Source organism: Anser brachyrhynchus (genome assembly GCF_964034855.1).
Source record: "Anser brachyrhynchus genome assembly, chromosome: 1".
Taxonomy (NCBI): domain Eukaryota; kingdom Metazoa; phylum Chordata; class Aves; order Anseriformes; family Anatidae; genus Anser; species Anser brachyrhynchus.
The window spans coordinates 54,645,657-54,663,928 of NC_137694.1; the positions used below are offsets into that span (position 1 = coordinate 54,645,657).

Sequence of the window (18,272 nt, forward strand, 5' to 3'; positions counted from 1 at the left end):
CGTACACACACACACACGCACAAAGCAACAGTGGCTATGAGACCCTAAGGAATAAAAACACACCAATGTATTTTCAAAATAGCCTCTCGCTCTCTCCCTCTCTAGTTCGATTAAATGTTGTTTGTTACTTTTTCTTTTTAATATATGTATATATATAATTTTCCAATTTATTTCCTACGCCTGGGCTTACTACAACATCACAAACTAATCAGTGGCCAACTGATTAACAGTCCTTCCCATGTTATTAACTTTTTGTTTGATAGAAGGTCATTTTTAAAGACTGTGGCAAGAAAGATAAGTGTACCTGTATGTGTGAGTGTGTGGGGAATATGTAAGTAGAGGGAATACACACCCCAGTGCAGAACTATCCAGGCCACCCCTTCACATTGCTCTTGACTCTTTATTAGGAATACCTATTATTATCCAGCATGTATGTAGCATTTCTGTGCGCAGATTGTATCTTGAAACAAAACCCTCACAAGGCTCAGATAAGGACGTGGGTGAAGAAGTGTGTAAATGGGAACATAAATTAACTGTGACGTCTTAATTGAGAGGAGAAATGGGGTCATCTGCTTTCATTGCTATCATCCCAGCAAAGATTAGAAGCAGCTAAAGGTGACAGCAGTTATTTTAGAGGAAAGCCCACCTGGTACTTCATATCCAAAGCTGTGATAGCTCGAGGGCAAGGCTTTTACCAAGGACTGGCAGGGTAATAAATCTGCCCGCCTGTGCACATACCATGTACCTTGGGTTCTTGGGTAATGTCTCCCCTCATGCGCGGGTTGGCAGCTTTCTCCTAAGAAGGCACTTCACAATTTAAGAACAAAAGCTTGGATTAAAGTTGTTTCACTGAAAAATATTTTCTCTCTGGCTTGCCATCCATCACTGATGGTTTGTTTTGAGGTGACATCTGCACCCATATAGGTGTTTGTGCCCGAAGGAGGTGTAGCCGCCCTGCTTGCTCGTGCTGGTGGTTGCTTGCCCCTCTCTTGGAAATGCTCTGCCAGCTTCTGCAAAGGGACAGCACTACTCCCTTAGCATCACTCATGAGAAGGAAGAGAAAGGAAGTGATGGCAGCAGGGCAGTGACAGGTGGCAAATCCCACTGCACCATGGTCAGCACAGAAACCTGATTTACAGCACAAAGATTCCCACCAGGGTGAATGTGCTGGAGGAAAGGGAGAGGAAGAGCTGCAGGAGGGGCTGCTGGTGTTTTCCATGGTGCAATGCAAACCAGAAGCAAAACAACAACAAGAAGCCACAGCGTCTTCTGAAGTTTTCAGAAACAATACATCTGACTGAGACAGTGGGGGCTGATGTGCGCTGGCCTCCAGGGAAGCATCCTTGGAAATACAGCAACATGGGGGATGTACCCTGCCATCTGCGCCATCCCATCACAGGCATGAGTGAAAGGGCAGAGCCCTTACTGCTGTGACGGCTGCCGGAGCAGAAGAGGCATGCTGCAAAGCGGTGGCTGGGCTGCTGGCTTTGGTGGGGGTGAGAGCTCTTCACTTGTAAATTGAGCACATCTGCTCTGGAAGTGGCCGGGAGGCATAAATATTGAATATCACAGTGCCAGCTCTTGTTCAAAGTGTGTCAGGATCTTAGCAGAAATAAACACAGGGCTTGGAAATATGCAGAAGAAGGGAAAAGTGCTAGAGAAGAAATATATATATCTAAATGAGAGGGAAGAAATGAATGATAATTCAAAGATACCGACATACTGAGCTCCTACTGGAAGCCAGTGCTTAGCAAGGAACAAAAATAACATGGAAAAACTGAGAAGTAAGGCAGAGCTCATAAAATAAAGTATTCATGAAGACCAGGGAAGTGAATATTTGGAAAGTCAGATCACATGCAGATAAACTGAACTAGATGGCATACATCCAGGGGCCTGACTTTGCAAAGCACTGAGCACCTCCTACAAGGTGTGCTGCACGTTTTGTATTTCAGCCCACCAGAAAATCAGCGGGGTTTAATTTTCCTCCTCTCTGTGAAGTGCTGGTGATGAGAACAAGAAAATCGAAGCTGCCTACCTCCACATCTTCTGTAATAAAATTTTGAGTTTTCAGTTGGCAACTGGCAGCACATTGGCCAAAATAACTCTCTGCTTCCAAACCATTGCCATGACGCCTTTTGCTCTCATTGTGCGGGTGACGGGGACATCTCCTGTGGTGTCTTTTGGGCACCTCACTGGCTGGGGACCCAAATGCACAGCAATGCTGACTTCCTAAGAAAGGCGACAGCCTGCACACTGGTCATTGCTTTCCGTGTTTCTAATTTCATTAGGAAGCTTATGGTAGTGGGGATGAGAAAGACAGATGAAGATGGAGAAGCCAGGAGAATTAACTCCAGAGGCATGCCTTGTTCATTTGGCAGTGCTGGGAAAGGGACTCTGGGTGCAGAAGAAATAAATACTGGTGTGTTTTCCATGGGCAGTTTAGAGAAGGTGAGAAGTTTGGGTGCTGCTCTGGACTGGAGGATGTGGGAAGAGAGGAAAATGTACATGGAGGACTTAGAAAAAATGATGTAAGTGGTGGAGAAACTGGTTGGCAAGGCAAGGTGGAAAGCGCTAAATGCATCCAGCTTGGTAAAGGAGGACGCGGCAGTGGTGCGAGGGCACGTGGAGGAGCTTGGCTTCAAGCAGGGCGAAGAGATGATTTTGGTGACAAGTGTGGGGAAGGGCAGGGTGTGAAGGTGGTGAGGCAGTTTGACACAACGGAGCAATCTTGGGCTGGCAACAGCAAGGAGCTTCCTAGCAGGAGCTGCTGCAAAGCATTCCCCCGTGGGAAGCAGGGAGTAGGAGAGGCTAGGCAGATCCTGGGCTGCCCTCAGGTGTTGTCTGGGAGGTGGGCGGGTGATGATGGAGGTTTTTGCTGGTGCTGACAGCTGGGAAAGGCAGCTCTCACCAGGAGAAACCACGCAACCTGCCCCGCTGCAGAGAGCCCCAGCAGATACACAAGGTGTTTGCTGGGTGTTAGCATCCTGCGTCCTCCTCGGGAAGGACGGATGTTTCCTCCTTCCTCTTCAAACAGTTAGTAAATAATTTAAAGAGAGAGACAAAATATTCTCTAAAGATAACCTACTCTTCTGTTTCCATGGCAACCTCCTTCCAAAGCCAGAAGCTTTCTACTGGAGTCGTACGGCGCAGGGTGAAAGTCCTCTCCTGGGGAGGCAGAAGCAGTGGCATGACCCCGTCGGGAGGTGAAGGGGAGACCTCATGCAGAGCACAAGGGCTGTCACAAACCCCCAACCACCAGAGAAGCAAAGATTTTTCCCTTGCAAGTCAGTTCCAGGAGGAAGTGAGAATAAGCTGAGAGCACGTCCACCCTGGGGCCTGCTAGTCGCCCTGTGAGGCCTCCACCACCGCCTTGCCCACCGTGGCATGGAGGCAAGGAGGCCTGGCACAGGAGCTGCAGCCCTGGAGCAGGGTCTGCAGAGTGGTGAGGGGCAGGGGGGGCAGACACCCTCTGCAGAAGGAGTGGGCAGGATTTTGCAGAGGCAGCAGGTGATTTGGACTCCTCAGAGGAGGAATTGGGGCCTTCAGGCAGCATTCATCCCCCACAAAACCATTCCTCAGCCCTGGGGGGAAATCCAGCCTGTCCATCTGCCCGTAGTTCCTACTGCTTGCTCTCACTGGGGAGGTGAAAGCAACCAGGTGAGCAGTCACCCAGACTTGTGATATGATCCACAGTCACCTGCACCTTCAACAGGCCCGTGTTTCCTTTACTGAGGGAGGAGTAGTGATCCTCCTGCTGGCAACCTGGGTGAGCTCCTCCTGGAGTGTGACCCCTCTTCCCTCCCAGCTATCTCACCTGCAGGCCATACGTGTATCATGACCATATAGCTTCTAGCACTGTGGAAGCCCACCTCCAAGTCCCCTACAGCCACTTTGCAGGAAACACCCTATGCATCGGTCTGTGAGGGGGTTGGACTAATTAATATATTTTTTCCCCATTTGTTTGTTTTGTAAGCCCTACCTCTGGCTTCTGGGTTTGAGTTTAAGCCTTGTGTAGCCTGAGTTTGATGTTTGGCCATTTGGGGTCTGACTGCCCTCCTTCCCCGAGAACAAGGAACCACGTGTCTCATTTCTCCTCTCTGCCCCTGGGAGAGCGGGCAGGGGCAACTCACCCAAAGAACAACGAGCGCAAAAAAAAGGCATTTAAAGACCCTTATTATTGCTTTAATTAATCTGGACTGGAAACCTTTCTGCAAGGAGGACCTGGGCTCTCCTGTCCTCTGTCCACAGGTCTGACCTCCCTGCAGTCAGCGTGCACACTGCCGAGACAACAAACGCTCCGTTCAGCAAATAAGTCAAGTCCGTGTAGTAATTATCCTTTTCCTTTCTGTTGTTTGTCCCAATTGACGTGATTGCTGTTTACAACTCCAGTTCATAAAATGCAGCAGCAGCTTAAAATTCAGACAGGTAACGATAAAACCAGGAAGTCTGTGGTGTGCCACCCACTCTGCAATGCCTCAAATGCCAACAGGGAGAGCTCTGCTGCAGTGACCCTCTTGATCTGGTGGAAAAAAATGAGATGGGAATCCACCAGTGAGCCCTGCTCTTTCTCTGAGTAGTGCATCAGCCTCCCCATCTCTGTAGGGTTGCTGTCCTCCCTCTGCTGCCCTTCTCTGCTTCCTCTGAGATACCTTGGTGGGTCTTGTGTGGGTCAGGAGGAAACATCGCAAAGTCTTAGTGCCCCCCTGGGTGGCTGGCTGATGCCCTTTCCTACCCACCTGTAAACCTGGCCAGGGCACAAAACCAGGGAAGATGTGGGCTGGCCCCAGCGAGGAAGGAGACACGTGTGGTCACATTTCTGGAAGAGGAATGGGGGACACAGCCCCTGGAGACCTCACTGCAGCCACATGGGAGAGGATCATATCTCTGGATTGGGGTCCTGAGAAAGCTCGGTTTGAGGAATCGGTCTGCCCTCTCCCACCACCCCGCAGCACATGGATGGTCTCCTGTGATACAGCTGGATGCAGCTCCCTCCTTCTCACCATCTGGTGAGCCAGCCGGGACACAATGCACACAAGCACCCTCACATCTGTGCATGCACACACACATACAGACACACACGCTGATGTTTCTGCTCCCCACATCCACGGATGCACACAGAGCAGGCCCCTGATCCCGGCTACACTGATGGAAATTGGAAAAACACCAGCGGATGGAGGTGACACTGGAGAAGAGGCAGAGCCATCACCAAGCCAAGGATGCTCTTGTAGGTTCTTCCTGCCGGGACGTAGGGCAGGGTTGGTATCCAGTCAGGGGGCCCACTACGTTTTGTGTTGAAGCCCCCTTTGCTTTTATTTGTCCTTTTTAAAATTCTATTTTTGTCGTCTTTTAATATATATATATATATATATAGCTATAGATACAAAAATAACAGATAGGTTTCTCTAGAGATGGTTTTTGCACCTTTGGGCTTCTAAAAGAAAATATCACAATTACTGCAAATGAAAGGGGAAAAGTGCAGTTTCCCCTCTCCCTATTTTTTTTTTTACCTCTCCCTCCCTCTCCTCCCCTGCCTGTCCCACTCCAAATTTCCTTGTGTACCTTGCACATTTTTTCCCTTAGCAGTTTTCTTTCTTTGGAACAAAATGCAAAGGACAAACCCAACAAAACAGCTACAAAAATACACCACAGAGCCCCCATCCCCTCCACCCATGAGCACCCCCTCTATGCTTGCACATTCCTTTCAAAGCCAGGCTTTTCACCTCAAAACATTTCCCGTGCTCCACGGCTGTTTGATTTTCGCCGCCACCAGGGCTAGATTTTCCCGCGATTTTCAGCAGTGAATCCACTTCAAGCCAGAGCTCCGCTGCACTACACCAACAGAAGTGCACAATCACTGTTTGGCCAATTTACGCTAGACCTGAAGACCTGGCCCACAATTTTTAATGTTTGAAATGGAAGCATGAACAATAAGGAAGTTCCCAGAAACAGGCGAGGCAAGCCCCGGATGCTCTTTCCCTGCTGCTCACCCCGCTTCCCTTCACCCCACCCTGCTTGCCCACCCCCCTTAATTCTGCATAGCACCTCCTTCAGCCCCCATTTGCTCCTTCCTCCTTAGCACTTTCTGAAATTCGTAATCTCTCGGTAAAAAAAATAAATAAATCGATCTCTCTCTATATATGTATATAACTAAATGGCTGCCAGGCAGCAGTCACCTGGCCGGAGGGTCCCGTCCCTCCCAGCCCCATGGCCTTTTCTAGTCACTGTAGTCTCTGCAGTGATGGTCCAGGTCTTGCCCTCGGGCAGGACTGTTCCCGTATTGCTTGCACTCTCCCACGCCTCTGAGGTACGGTACCAGAGTATTTATTCTATATATATATATATATTTATGTATATATATATATTTATAATTTTTTGTTTGCCTGGTTCTTTTTCCCGCAAATCCTTTGGAATCGCTGCTGGGGAGCAGCTGGTGAAACGCGCTCCCCATGCTGGCGGCCGAACGCTCCCCCCCTCGCACCCCAGGGACCCTCATCTGTTCCTCTTGCTGACCCCGTCACCCAGCTCCAGCTCGGACGGCAGCGGGGAGCTGCGCTCCCCTGTCCCCAGTCTGCCAGGGCCGTCCGGCTCCTCTCCTTGCCCGGGCGAGGGGGTGTCCTTGCAGAAGTCCGTCACCCACGAGGGCATGGAGAGGAAGCCCCGGGGGTCGACGGTGTAGAAGGGCTTGGTGTGGTGGGCAGCGGGGCGGCGGGGCAAGGGGCTGGCGTGGAGGCTGCTGGTGCTGCTGCACTTCTTCCCCAGCGTCAGCCCCGGCGGCGGGGGCGAGAAGAGGGAGGTCAGCGAGAGGCTGCTGAGGGTCTCCGAGGGCTCGCTGTTGTTGCCGCCCCCCCGCAGGCTGCTGCCTGCCCCCTCCTCGTCCGAGGGGTCCATGGAGTCGTGGTGGGTGCAGCCGGGGCTGGTGCTCCCGCCGCTGCTGTGGCTCCGCTGGTGCCGGCGGATGCTCCGCAGGCTGAAGAGCCCCCGGCCCCGCAAGCTGCGGCGACGGGAGGCCGGGGAGAGGGGGGCCGCCAGGGGTCTTTGGTCGCCGGCGGCTGGTACAGGGCACAGGCCCACCGGGAGGTCCAGGGTGCACTGGGGAGAGTCGCTGAGGTTGAGGCTGTCCTCCAGTGTGGTCTGCAGGCTGCCCGCCGAGCTGCTGCTCCGGCTGTCCAGCGAGGTGTCACTCTCAGGGGCCTAGGGAGCAGTGGGGTGAAAACATACAGAGCTCAGGCAAGAAGACAGACGAGACACTTCTTTTATTTTTTTTAAATGATTTAGGATGTGAAGAAATAAATTCATTCCTCCCTCTCTCCCTGCTGTTGAGGATGGCAGCTACTATCCGTTTGAAACATGCTAAAAGTCTAAACAACCTACCCTCGTTTAGTTTAAAGCCATTTCTCCTTGTCCTGTCACCACCAATCCTTTCATCCACCAATACTCCCAAATTCTTCTCTACAGGGCTGCTCTCAATCCACTCATCACCCAACCTGTGTTCATGTTTGGGCTTCCTCCAGCCCAGCTGCAGAACCTTGCACTTGGCCCTGTTGAACTTCACGAGGTTCACACAGGCCCACCTCTCAAGCCTATCGCGGTCCCTGTGGATGGCCTCCCTTCCCTCCAGTGTGTCAACTGCACTACTCAGCTTGGTGTTGTCCAGTCGCCCAAACCATAGCTATTCAATACAGTTTACCTCACATAATGAGAAGTCTACCAATTTCTCCTTTACAATGGCTCAGTACTTTTGCCCCAGCACTATGCCGGCTCCAGAGCTCTCTCCCGTCATGTCTAAACTCTATGAGAAGTTCCAACGCTGCAACAATTCAGTGGCCTCAGTTCAAGGCTAAATTTATCCCTGGTGAATTTATACACATTTGTATTGTGCCAACTGTGTCTATCACATAGAACTGGATAACATATAATTTATTTTTATTTTTTTCTTAGTTTGTCTGGAATAGAGTGTCCCTGTACACTTCAAACAGGAATTGTTCATGGAGTATCTTCCAAGAACAATAACAGGGATCTCTGTTGTGCTTTCATCTCTCTGTCTCCTCTGCTCTTCAGAGACACTTGATCTTTCCTCAATGCTTTTATTCTTCTCTTCAGTGAGAAATAGCTGCCTTTTCAGAAAAAGACAGCACCTTTCTGGAATGCAAGATCTAAGTGGGCAGGGGAAAAACAGTGAGCTCTGGGACATGGAGTACGGATGTGGCACGACAGACTGTGGAGGACGTAGGTGGGGAGAAAGCAGGTGTGTGATCCAGAGTCATGGCGCCTGGAGGGACTGCAGTGGCTATGCGGCTGCCATCTCCCTGGCTCACGCTGTGGCTGCTGTGCATGCAGGTGTCTGCACTGCACTTGGTCCAGTGGCTCAGGGGCAAGCTAAAAAGTGATATGATTTCATTTTCATGTGGGGCTAGCTGCAGCTGTCAAGCTACTTTTTGATCCAAAGCAGAAAAGCATATAATTTCAGGGGATGGAGCTATGCAACCCTCCTTTGGTGTACAAATCTCTCTCCTCCCCAGCCCTCCTGCACCCTGTAGTCCCCTGTGCTCCTCCAGCAGGTCAGATCCAGGTCACCCAGCCTCTGACCACAGCTGGCCTCTCTCCTTCAGAGAGGAAAGAGGATTCCTCACCTGGTGAAGAAGTGAACAGTTCACACTCGGAGACCTCAGTGATGCCCATGAGCCTTGCAGAGAGATCTTAGGAAGGTTGCGTGGACACGAGACCTTCTCAGGCCCTGTCTGGGTGGCAGAGATGGCTGGGTGGAAAAATTCTGCTGGTACAGGTAACAGAGGGCAAGATGTACCTGGAGAAAAGGGGCTGGGAGGGACTGACAAAGCACCAAAATAAATGGGGAAGAGAAAACAAACAAAAAATGTTTAGGAGTCCTCCAATTTGATTTGGTGTCTTTTCTGCTGTTACACTGAGGGTCCTGCAAGTCCAGTACATGGAGGGTATTCGGTTACATGCACTCCTGGCCAAGGAGCCTCAGTCTACTGTTCACACCGTGAGTCCCTCTTTCTGCACAACAACCAAAACCTGTGCCAGACCCTGAAGATCTAACAGAGCTCAGAGCTGTAAAGCAACAGCCCAGCTTGCCTCTCCTGTTGCTGCTCTTGGAGGGAAAGGCTGAGCCATAAGGCCTTGATTCAACCAATCTGTCAATCACTGACAGAGGACTTTCATCCCAGATTCTACAAAGCAAGGGATGAAGGGAGATAAATTAACTGGTGATTTAGGAAACCTGGTGACCACAGGAGGCTAGAGAGCACTCAGGAGTAGAATAGGGGCACTTCCACAAAGGGCAGACCTGCTACATGTTCCCTATGTCTGTATCTGAGGAGCCTGGTCTCAGGGGACACGTAGGCAAGTCTGAGGGAGGGAGGAAGACATAGCAGTTGAAGAAGGAAATGCTCCTCACCCCATTCCTGAGGACTGGCAAACTGAAAGCTAGTTCTTGGTTAGTGTAACCCCACATCAGATTACCTCCATTTCTGGCATGGGGGAAGGCAGGAGGAAGGCAGATGAGCTGCACCACCCCACACTCTCTGCAAACCTGGAGAATGATGAAAGCTGTCCTTACCTTTGGTACCTTCATGCTTTAGCCAAGATTGGACTGAGTTGAAAGGAGTTTTCTCCATTTCACACAAGTAACTGTCTGGGTTTGTAGAGCCATCCGCGCTGGATATTGGGAGGAGGCATTCCCCTAAATCTCCTACCCCAGTGGAGTCAGGGCTGTCCTTGCCCTCCTGTTGGAAAAAAATAAGTGAAGACAAAGCTTGGTGAAATTTAACAGCAGACAACAGAGTAGACTTGTCAAAGCCTCAGAAAGGCCTGACTCTGAAGGTATCTTCAAGTTAGCTGAGAGATGCTCAGATTTCCCACCAAAATCCCCTAAATTTGGTCTCGTTCAGAGGCAGTTACTGACAGCAGTGAAGAAAACTTTCAAAAACGTACATCCTTTTTTTTTTCCTCTTCTACGGAGAAGCTCTTGAAAAGTGACCAGCATTTATATTCCTCAGCAGGGACACTTGGATGAATACTGAGCACTTCAGAAAAGCAGGCACAGAAATACAGAGTGCAACATGCCCATGACCACCTGGGGCTAACCTTGGTCTCCTTAGGACTCAGCTGAGAAGTGCTGCGATTATCTGACTCATCTCCTAGAAGGATGGAAGAGGACTTGTCTGAGTTGAGAGATAATGCTTCCATTTCGGCCAGCTGGACCTGCAGGAAGGGAAAGGAGCTGTCATTGAACGTCTGGAGCCCACATTTCAAGCACTCACACCGTTTATGATGGATAAGTAAGAGCCTGTAGACCCGAGATGAATTTTACGTTATATTCCTTGGATATATCAGGTACTGCCTAACCCAGACCTGGGCTGGACAGGAGAATCCAATTTTAAGGAAGCTTGAATGTAAGATCTGCAAGCAGCCCACCACCAGTCCATGCTCCCCTAGTGCCAGCATTACAGAAAGGAGTCCTGAATCCATCCCAGCGATACAGCTAGCACAAGGCCCTGCAAGTAAAGCCAGGCAGAAAAAGGGCTCCCTCAGGCTGATGATAAGGCAATCTGCTCTGCTGAGGGATGAGGATTGGACCCATCCCTCTGAAGGCGCCAAGAACAGCCCTGCTTAAACATGAAGGTGCTTTCATTCCAGGGGTAGTCATGCCTCTTGCAGTCCATGCCGGTATCATGCTTTTCATATACTCTTACCTTCGCCACTGAAACCCCATCTCCCTCCATCTTTCCTGCATCTTTTATCTCCCCTCACCTCTAACCTACCCATGACCTCAGCTAACACCACCCTCCCTCCTGTTCTCCATCCCTAAACTCACCCCTCCAGCCTTCCCATGCTCAGCTCTCTTGCTTTCTGAAACCAAGTCTGACTACTGCATCTTTCTTGTCCTTGAGGCTCAGCTCTGCTCCAGTCCCATGCCTGAGTTTGTTTCATCATTCAGCCTATTTCATAGCATATGTCCCCTCTCCCATCCTCCTTCCGCCAAGCTTTTAATTCCCCTCAGCCTGACTTCATCTCATCCTACAATGCCTGAAAAGTACCCTCCTTTTTCTAGTAGCCTAAGCAGCTGCTCTATCCCCTCTTGTGCTTGACTTTTTGTTGCTGGTCTCTAGAGTCCCATCAGTTCCCACCACCAGCACCTGACTCAATAGTTATATTCTGGGCTGTCTCAGTCAGGAGAGCTTGCTTCCTGGGCAGTTATCTTGTCCTCCCCTGTTTTTGTGTTTGCAAGAAGTAGGTACAGCTTTTGCGCTCTAAGAGCAGGTGGAACATTTGGAGAGATGACTCCTTCGAGCTGGGAGTTTAGTGGCCTGGGCCAATGCCAGAGACTGGAAGTCTCCATCCTTGGATAAGGCACTTCGAATATACAGAAGGGAAAACCTGAGCTGGATTTAAATAAAGGGCACAAACAGCATCCACATTTGGGTTGTTATTCTGACTTACAAACTTGGCGCCATTCAACCATGAAAAGAGCTCAAAACCAACAACTGCTGCTTGGAGTGCAGACACACCAGAGAACCCACAAGAACATTGTGTCAAGCATACTACACAGCCACCAGTCAGCAACTGCTTGTGTATAGACACACTGTCTTCATCTAGTCCCACTTAATGTGCGTACTCATCCATTACTCGCCTAAGCGCTTGTTACAGCAGAACAGCCTTACAGCTGTGCTCGTAGAGACGTGAGTGTGAAATGTGATAACATCTGCGACTACCTTCTCCAACCATAAAAAAAGGGTTTCAACAAACGCCAGAATCGTCTGTTCTTCACTGAACCACTTGCTCACAAATTCTCATCACCTTGTGATCCTCAAAAAAAAGCATAATCAACAAAGTCACGAGTAGAGAAACTGCATGTGCAAAAACACTGTTCACGGCTGCTCACTGACAAACTCCTGCCACTGGCTAGCTATGCTATCAGCCACCAATACGCAGATGTCTAACAGTCAACCAGCCCAAAAGTGAAAGGATAGAGATGAAATGAGAATAGGTTAATGGTATGAGAAAAAAGTAATGTTTTCCTGTTTTGTTCTTATAGTTTCCATTACTGGAGAATATTTAAAAATATTCTGACTAAAGATGGAGGGACAAAAAAGTAAAATAAATGTGGGGATGAGTACAATCTATAAAAAAATGCTTGGGGTATCAACCACAGACACTGAAACACGCACATATAGCCCTTAGAAAATAACTAGTTGCAGATATAAGCTATCTTTAAAACAGAGCCATGATTAGAAAAATCCTTCATTGTCCAAAGAATTGGTTTGAAAATAAGATGCCGGGAGTTTGACTCGTAATGATGCTGAGCACTTCTACTCAACACAGGAGAAAGCTTAGCACATATTAATAACTTTGAGCCTACATTAAGTGTTGTATTTATCTGCTTTGCTCAGTATCTTCCTGGATTAAACTACAAATGAAATGGGAGCAAACCTTTTTGTCTGATATGTGATTGTTTTCACAAGGGCAGAGTTAAGGGTGATTTGGTGTGCAGCAAGCAGACTGTTTTGTTCAAACGCACATGTGCTGAAAAGGACTAGATAAAAACAGCTCTGCCTGTATAAACTGCTGTTGTTTCTGAAACAGTACGAATCGTTGTGTACAATGTACAGCTAGTACTAATGTACAACTCTGGTTATGTTGGTATACCTTAGTACACTCTAGTTAATTAATGACTATGTATACTGCTATGTGCCTTGCTGGTGTTAGTGCTGGATTCAAACCTAGCTGTGACAGTGTGCAGTGATTTCCTGTTGGAATTTCCTCATTGTTTTTCCTGCTATGAAATATGAAGAGAAGGTCATGACCAACCGTGACTTAAAATCCTGAGCTTTAATTTTGATTCATATGATGAGAAATAAAAGATCTACATTTCATTATTAAAGGTATTCCTGTGGATATAGATAATTTCTTTCCAATTCCACATTTTAGATGTACTGAAATATCAATTTAGAAAAATAATTTATGGCTATATAATAGCCATTAGAAAATATGGTCTAAGAATAATTATTTGGTGGTGATCATTCTGTTAAACTCTTTGCTGTGGCTGTGGGTTGCACTTGAAGAGTCTGCTGTCTAGTTTCCTTGCTGGGAAGGTGAGAAAATCTGTTGCTGTTGTCTTTATTCCCAGGCAGGGTACTGAACACTATCTGGAAGGTTTTCAAATGCACCAAACTAGCTGCAAATTACTTGATTTGGGGGTAATCCTTCCGGAACACTTTAGAAAACCTGATTTTTCTGAGAAGGCTGAGCACTGACTGCTGAATATAAGGACTTATGTAAGGCGTTGGGAAGTACAGTGACTTGAGAACTAGTTATTTGGCTGTATTAATGCAGTATCCATGGGTGAAGTGTTGCAGCACTGAGAAACCGCAGCAATTTTCTCATTCTGGTATTTTCAAAGGGAAGCTATTGGGACAAGTAGGTAGCTGAAAGGCTGAAAAAAAATTAAAGCATCAGAACTAGGGGTCCAATGCTGAATGAAATATTGTTGTCTTCAAATATGGATAGAGTAATCTGCCAATGAGAGCTCTCTTCCCAACTTTCCTGGTTTCTTTAAAAGCAATAACAACCTATCAGGCTAGTTATGGTGACGGAGATGGTGAAGATTGCCACTGATGACAGATGAAACAAGCTACTGAGCCAAGTCTAACTATGATCACAGTACTTAAATATAACAAAACTGTTTTAGAAACAAAAATAATTCTGCTTCTCACCTAACTTCTCACAGGCTACTTTGCTCCTGAAGTTCTACAACATTAAAAGACTAATTGCTTACAAAGTGGTTTTCCAAACACGTATGAACTTTAGGAGCACAAGTCTAAGCCATTTGACGTCCTGCTCTTAGCAACAATCCATTTGTCAGCTAACAGGTTCTACATCTGAAAAGAGACTCTAAAACTTTCTCAGTGGGCCCATCTTTATTTAGTTTTTGCTCAAACTAATTAACCAGTTTTCATCACAAACCAATCCTTGCTCACAGACAGTGACTCAGTTCAACAAGGCATGTAAACATGTGCTTAACTCACCAATCTCAACAGGGAATAAGCAAGCACATGCTTCAAATTAAGGCAAAACATGTGCTTAAATTGAATTGTCCCCAAGTGCTATTATTGGGGTGCAAACCTTCCAGTCCTTTGTACATGAGCTTGACTCTCTGCTCTTCTTGCAGAACTGAACACAACACTGCCTTCACAGTCATTCCTCTACGTCTCGTTTCATCCCTCCTGACCTATATCCTGGGACATCTCAGCTTTCTGCCACCTCAGACATCCCCCCGTGACTAAGGAGGGCAGGCTCGTACCAGAGAAAGTATTAGCAACGTGTGACGGATGGAAAACACAGTCCAAGCTGTCTGTCTACATAATCTACAGCTAAGAGCACACGTTGGATGACCTGCGGGCATGTGAGTGTGGGTGTGCAGGTCTTGGGGGGACAGTCCCCTCACGCATCCTCGTACGCAGGTTACCTCTTGCTTGTCATGGTTACACTTCTCGCACATGGCCGGCGAGGAGTAATGATGGAAGACGGAGCCCGATAGGTTATCGATGATCATTAACTCCCCGTCGAAGGAGTCCTTAATAATTAAAGAGACACTGTCCAGCCATAAGTTCTCCTAGGGGACAAGAAAGGGGGGAGGATGGGAGAAATCATTTTAAGAATGCCGAGTTTTTTGCTTCAAAGTTTCTTGTGAATTTGGGGCTGGGTTCTCCACCCTGACTCATCTGGAGCAGTACCTTGTTCTGCAGGTACCTGCACAGGATCACGGGGGGAGCATGTGCTCCTTAGGGTATGTAAAGGTGCCAAAGTCCAATGCAAAAAAAAAAAAAAAGGGATGGACTGTCTTCAATCACTGTCAATGCACCACAGCACTGCTCACGTCTCCGTTCCAGCTCTGCTGGCATGCCTCGCTCTTGATCTGCCATTTCCCCTGCTCTCTTCTCCTGAGCTACCTTCTCAAATTCCTCCTAACACATCTTCAGCTGATCTGCTCCTTCCCTCTTCTGCTGGCCTTCAGGATCCTACACCACGATGCCAAAACTTCCAGGCAGTGCTACAGGACCCACTGCCGTTACCTCCCTTTCCCTGCACAGTGCTACCAACTCAGATGTCTACTGCTGAAAGCAAACCCCTCACCCTGAGGTGGAAGAGTCTGCCTGCTGCTGCTAAGCCTTCAGTTGTCTAGGCTGCCTGGCTTCTCCCCACACCTGCTTGCTACAGTCTGGTTGGTAAGCTCAAAGGTGTACCCACCTGTGCCGGAGAGTAGCATCTCATGCACAGACGTCCTTCAGGATCTGTTCTCCCACCACTGCCTCCTGTTCCTGCTCCTTTTCCCTGCCCTGAATTCGGAGAGCCTGACTTGCGGGAGCACAGCCCATGTGCAAATTCCAGCTCAATCTCAGCATCCATCTCCGCATCCTCCTGGGCTTCCTTGTTGCTGTCATCCAGATGTTTCATGAGCACAGCTACCACCACATTGATGAGGACAAACTGGGCTGTGAGCACAAAGCTGACAAAGTACAGTGGGGAGATGAACTGCAGGTTGCTGAGGCAGCTCCGGTCATCGTGGCTGCAGTCACGTAAGGTATCCTTGAGGGGAAGTTGGGTTTGGGAGAGAATGATGGAAGGAAGGAAGGACTAAAGTAAGAATATAAGCTTGGCTGCTCTTTCTGTCAAAAAAACACTGATGCCACTGGAAAGAACAGAGCCAACATTTCTATCACCCCACACCCTCTAGGATCACGAAGTACCCCAAGAATCAAGGACGTTATCTGATCATGGGACACAACTTGTGCTCTCTGCTTCAAAGCAAATGTGTCATCAAAGGTGTACAGAACAAACTCCTTACAGACCACTGCATGTTGCTGCCACTATAGCCCCATGTGTATGAACTGATGCTGTCTGGTGTTACCTTCTCTCATCAGGCTCAAAAGCACCATATGTGTTCAAAGAACTCATCTTCTCCTCTCTTCCCATCCTTTGAAGGAAGGAAATATTAATTTGGATTGCTCTGGTAGCTCTGTAGACGGGTGCCACGTAAAATTCATTACTTTTAACTTCAGTAATGGGCCTTATGACAGTGGATATTCTCTTTGCTGGGATGGCCTTCTTGCTCCTTCCAAGGACAATCTGCACTTCTCTCAGCCAGATGGCTGTAGGACCAGATGAGCCCAGGGTCTAAGTTACCATGTTGAGGTGGGAGATTCTGGCCAGAGCTGGGACTTGACCTAGCGACTCAGCTCCTGGGCTCCTCTCCTCTTTCCAACCAAAGCACTGCTGAACTGAGCACAGGTAAGGATTTCTCCTTCCCCATAGCAGGGACACCCACACCACTGAGGCCCAGTTACCTTCATGATCCCGTTCCAATTGTCACCTGTGGACACCTGGAACAGCGTGAGGAAGGCCATCCCGAAGTTCTCAAAGGTGGCGTGACGGCTCATGCCCTCACAGGGGTTCTCGTCATTGCATACTGAAAGGAAGGGGATCACAACTATCAGTGGAGGACACACTGCCTGCCCTGAGGTCAACAGCAGGAACTAGGGAAGGGCACTTCAGGCTTCTCACAACCTGGACATCTCAGTTAATGGCCTCAGCACCCTGTCCGACAGCAGGCTGTTGCCCAACAGTTGGCTGTTGACCAGCAATACAGAAAAATCACTGATAGCAATGTAACTCGATTGCTTTGGGTATCCTTCCAACAATGTCACTGGGCTGCCTTTCTTTTTGATCAATATTCCACGGCAAGAGACGTGAATAAGCTTTCTCTGAGTTCTCTTCTGTAACCTTAAAGCAGTGTCAAGGAAGGCAGTGCAGAAAAAAAAATAAGTTTAGGAATGAAAGAGAAAGCAGAAATTGTTTTTATTCTTTTAGGCTGTTAGAACAACAAAATTTTAGAGGGGAAATTCCGCTTATATCAAGTACGCAAAAAGGAGAATAAAGGACACCAAATAATTCAGTCCTGTTATTGAATGAGTACTGAGCTTGAGAAACCTCATTTTCCCAGCAGGTCTGCAGCTCACACTGGAGCACAAGCTGATTGAGACTTACCTAGTTTTCCAAAGAGCTCCACTCCTAGAGCAGCGTAGATGAAAAAGAGGAGCATGAAAAGCAGTCCAAGGTTCCCCACCTGAAAGCAAACCGCATGGTCAGCCTATCCCAAAGCCTACCTCATCTGAACAGGCGAGTGTGGATCATACACAGACTGGTTTCTGTCTTTCAAAGTCAGAAGAGAAGAGCAGCAAATTACCAGTGTACAAATGCAACCAAACAATTACTCAGTGCATGGGAAATCACTAGTGATGGCACCATCCATGCTACAACTGCCACCAGCAGACTCGAAGGATGCTCTGTTCCTAGCTGCCTCTACTGTAGCACAAACTCTGGCCAGGACTGACTAAACTGTACAATTTCTGGGCCAAATGAAGACGGGCGTGTTGGAGCAGGGGCACAGAGAAATGAACCCAGTTTGGCTGGGTGAGGGCCAAACTATGTATTACAGCATACAGCCATGTGCTGCAGTGTTACTTGCCCCACCAAGCTGCCTAAATCCCCTGAAGTTATGCTTTTTGAAGCATAACAACAGGGCTCCAAAGGGATGGGGGCATAGGTACCCCAGCTCCTGCAATGAACCCTCCACAGGCGGAGGGCTGAGCAGGGCTTGGGGAGGCATGTGGGAAGGAAGATGGGTGAAGAGACCCTTTTAAAATGCAAAGAGAGGAGAAGAGGGGAAGACACTATGAATAAGCCAAGAGGGGCTTTTGCATCCTGTGAATAACAGGGCAAAGCCTGATTTCTGGGCTTCCAGCAGTTGCTGTTTAGAAACCCCACGATGGGAGGATTGCTGCTTCATGGCGCACAAAGGCAGCAGTGTCACCAGCAATGTGTGCACTGCCCCCCAGTCCTCTGCCCCCACATCCTCACTCTCCCAAATCACTGCTCTGCTTCTGAATCTCCTGCATCCCAGCATGTGGGGCATATGGATTATATATGGGAAGCAGGAGGGGGCTTGGAATATGCAGGCTGAACAGCAACAGAAAATGCCAGTAATGATTACCACACCATTTGTGGAGCAAGGGGAGGCAGGGATGAGTTAAGGACCTGGTATTTGGGTGTTTTTGAAAAACTGAACAGTGTCTGATTCGAATGCTTGTGAGTGCATGTGGTCACTGGGCCTTTGTTAGGATCATCTACTTCAGGAGCCTAATTTAGTCATTGCAACTGCTGTGACATCCAGATTCAGGAGAGAAATGAAT

The 18,272-nt window shown here is 48.3% G+C and overlaps 1 protein-coding gene across 13 annotated transcripts in view; it reads right to left on the bottom strand.

Annotated features, from left to right (window-relative positions):
- Nucleotides 1–1,318: 1,318 nt before the first annotated feature.
- CACNA1I (calcium voltage-gated channel subunit alpha1 I) overlaps nucleotides 1,319–18,272 on the bottom strand; it is a 178,600-nt gene continuing 161,646 nt past the window's right edge. For 11 of the 13 annotated variants that reach the window (XM_080590042.1, XM_080590047.1, XM_080590052.1 and 8 more), the window contains 8 exons: nucleotides 17,068–17,146; nucleotides 16,368–16,489; nucleotides 15,271–15,609; nucleotides 14,489–14,635; nucleotides 10,108–10,224; nucleotides 9,581–9,746; nucleotides 8,631–8,827; nucleotides 1,320–7,191 (listed from right to left, as the gene is read on the bottom strand). In XM_080590042.1, the coding sequence (XP_080446168.1) occupies nucleotides 6,490–7,191; nucleotides 8,631–8,827; nucleotides 9,581–9,746; nucleotides 10,108–10,224; nucleotides 14,489–14,635; nucleotides 15,271–15,609; nucleotides 16,368–16,489; nucleotides 17,068–17,146 (1,869 nt within the window). In that variant the 3' untranslated portion in view covers nucleotides 1,320–6,489. Of the gene's footprint in view, nucleotides 7,192–8,630; nucleotides 8,828–9,580; nucleotides 9,747–10,107; nucleotides 10,225–14,488; nucleotides 14,636–15,270; nucleotides 15,610–16,367; nucleotides 16,490–17,067; nucleotides 17,147–18,272 lie in introns of all 13 variants that reach the window. The other 2 variants (XM_080590045.1, XM_080590046.1) reach the window with 1 other exon arrangement.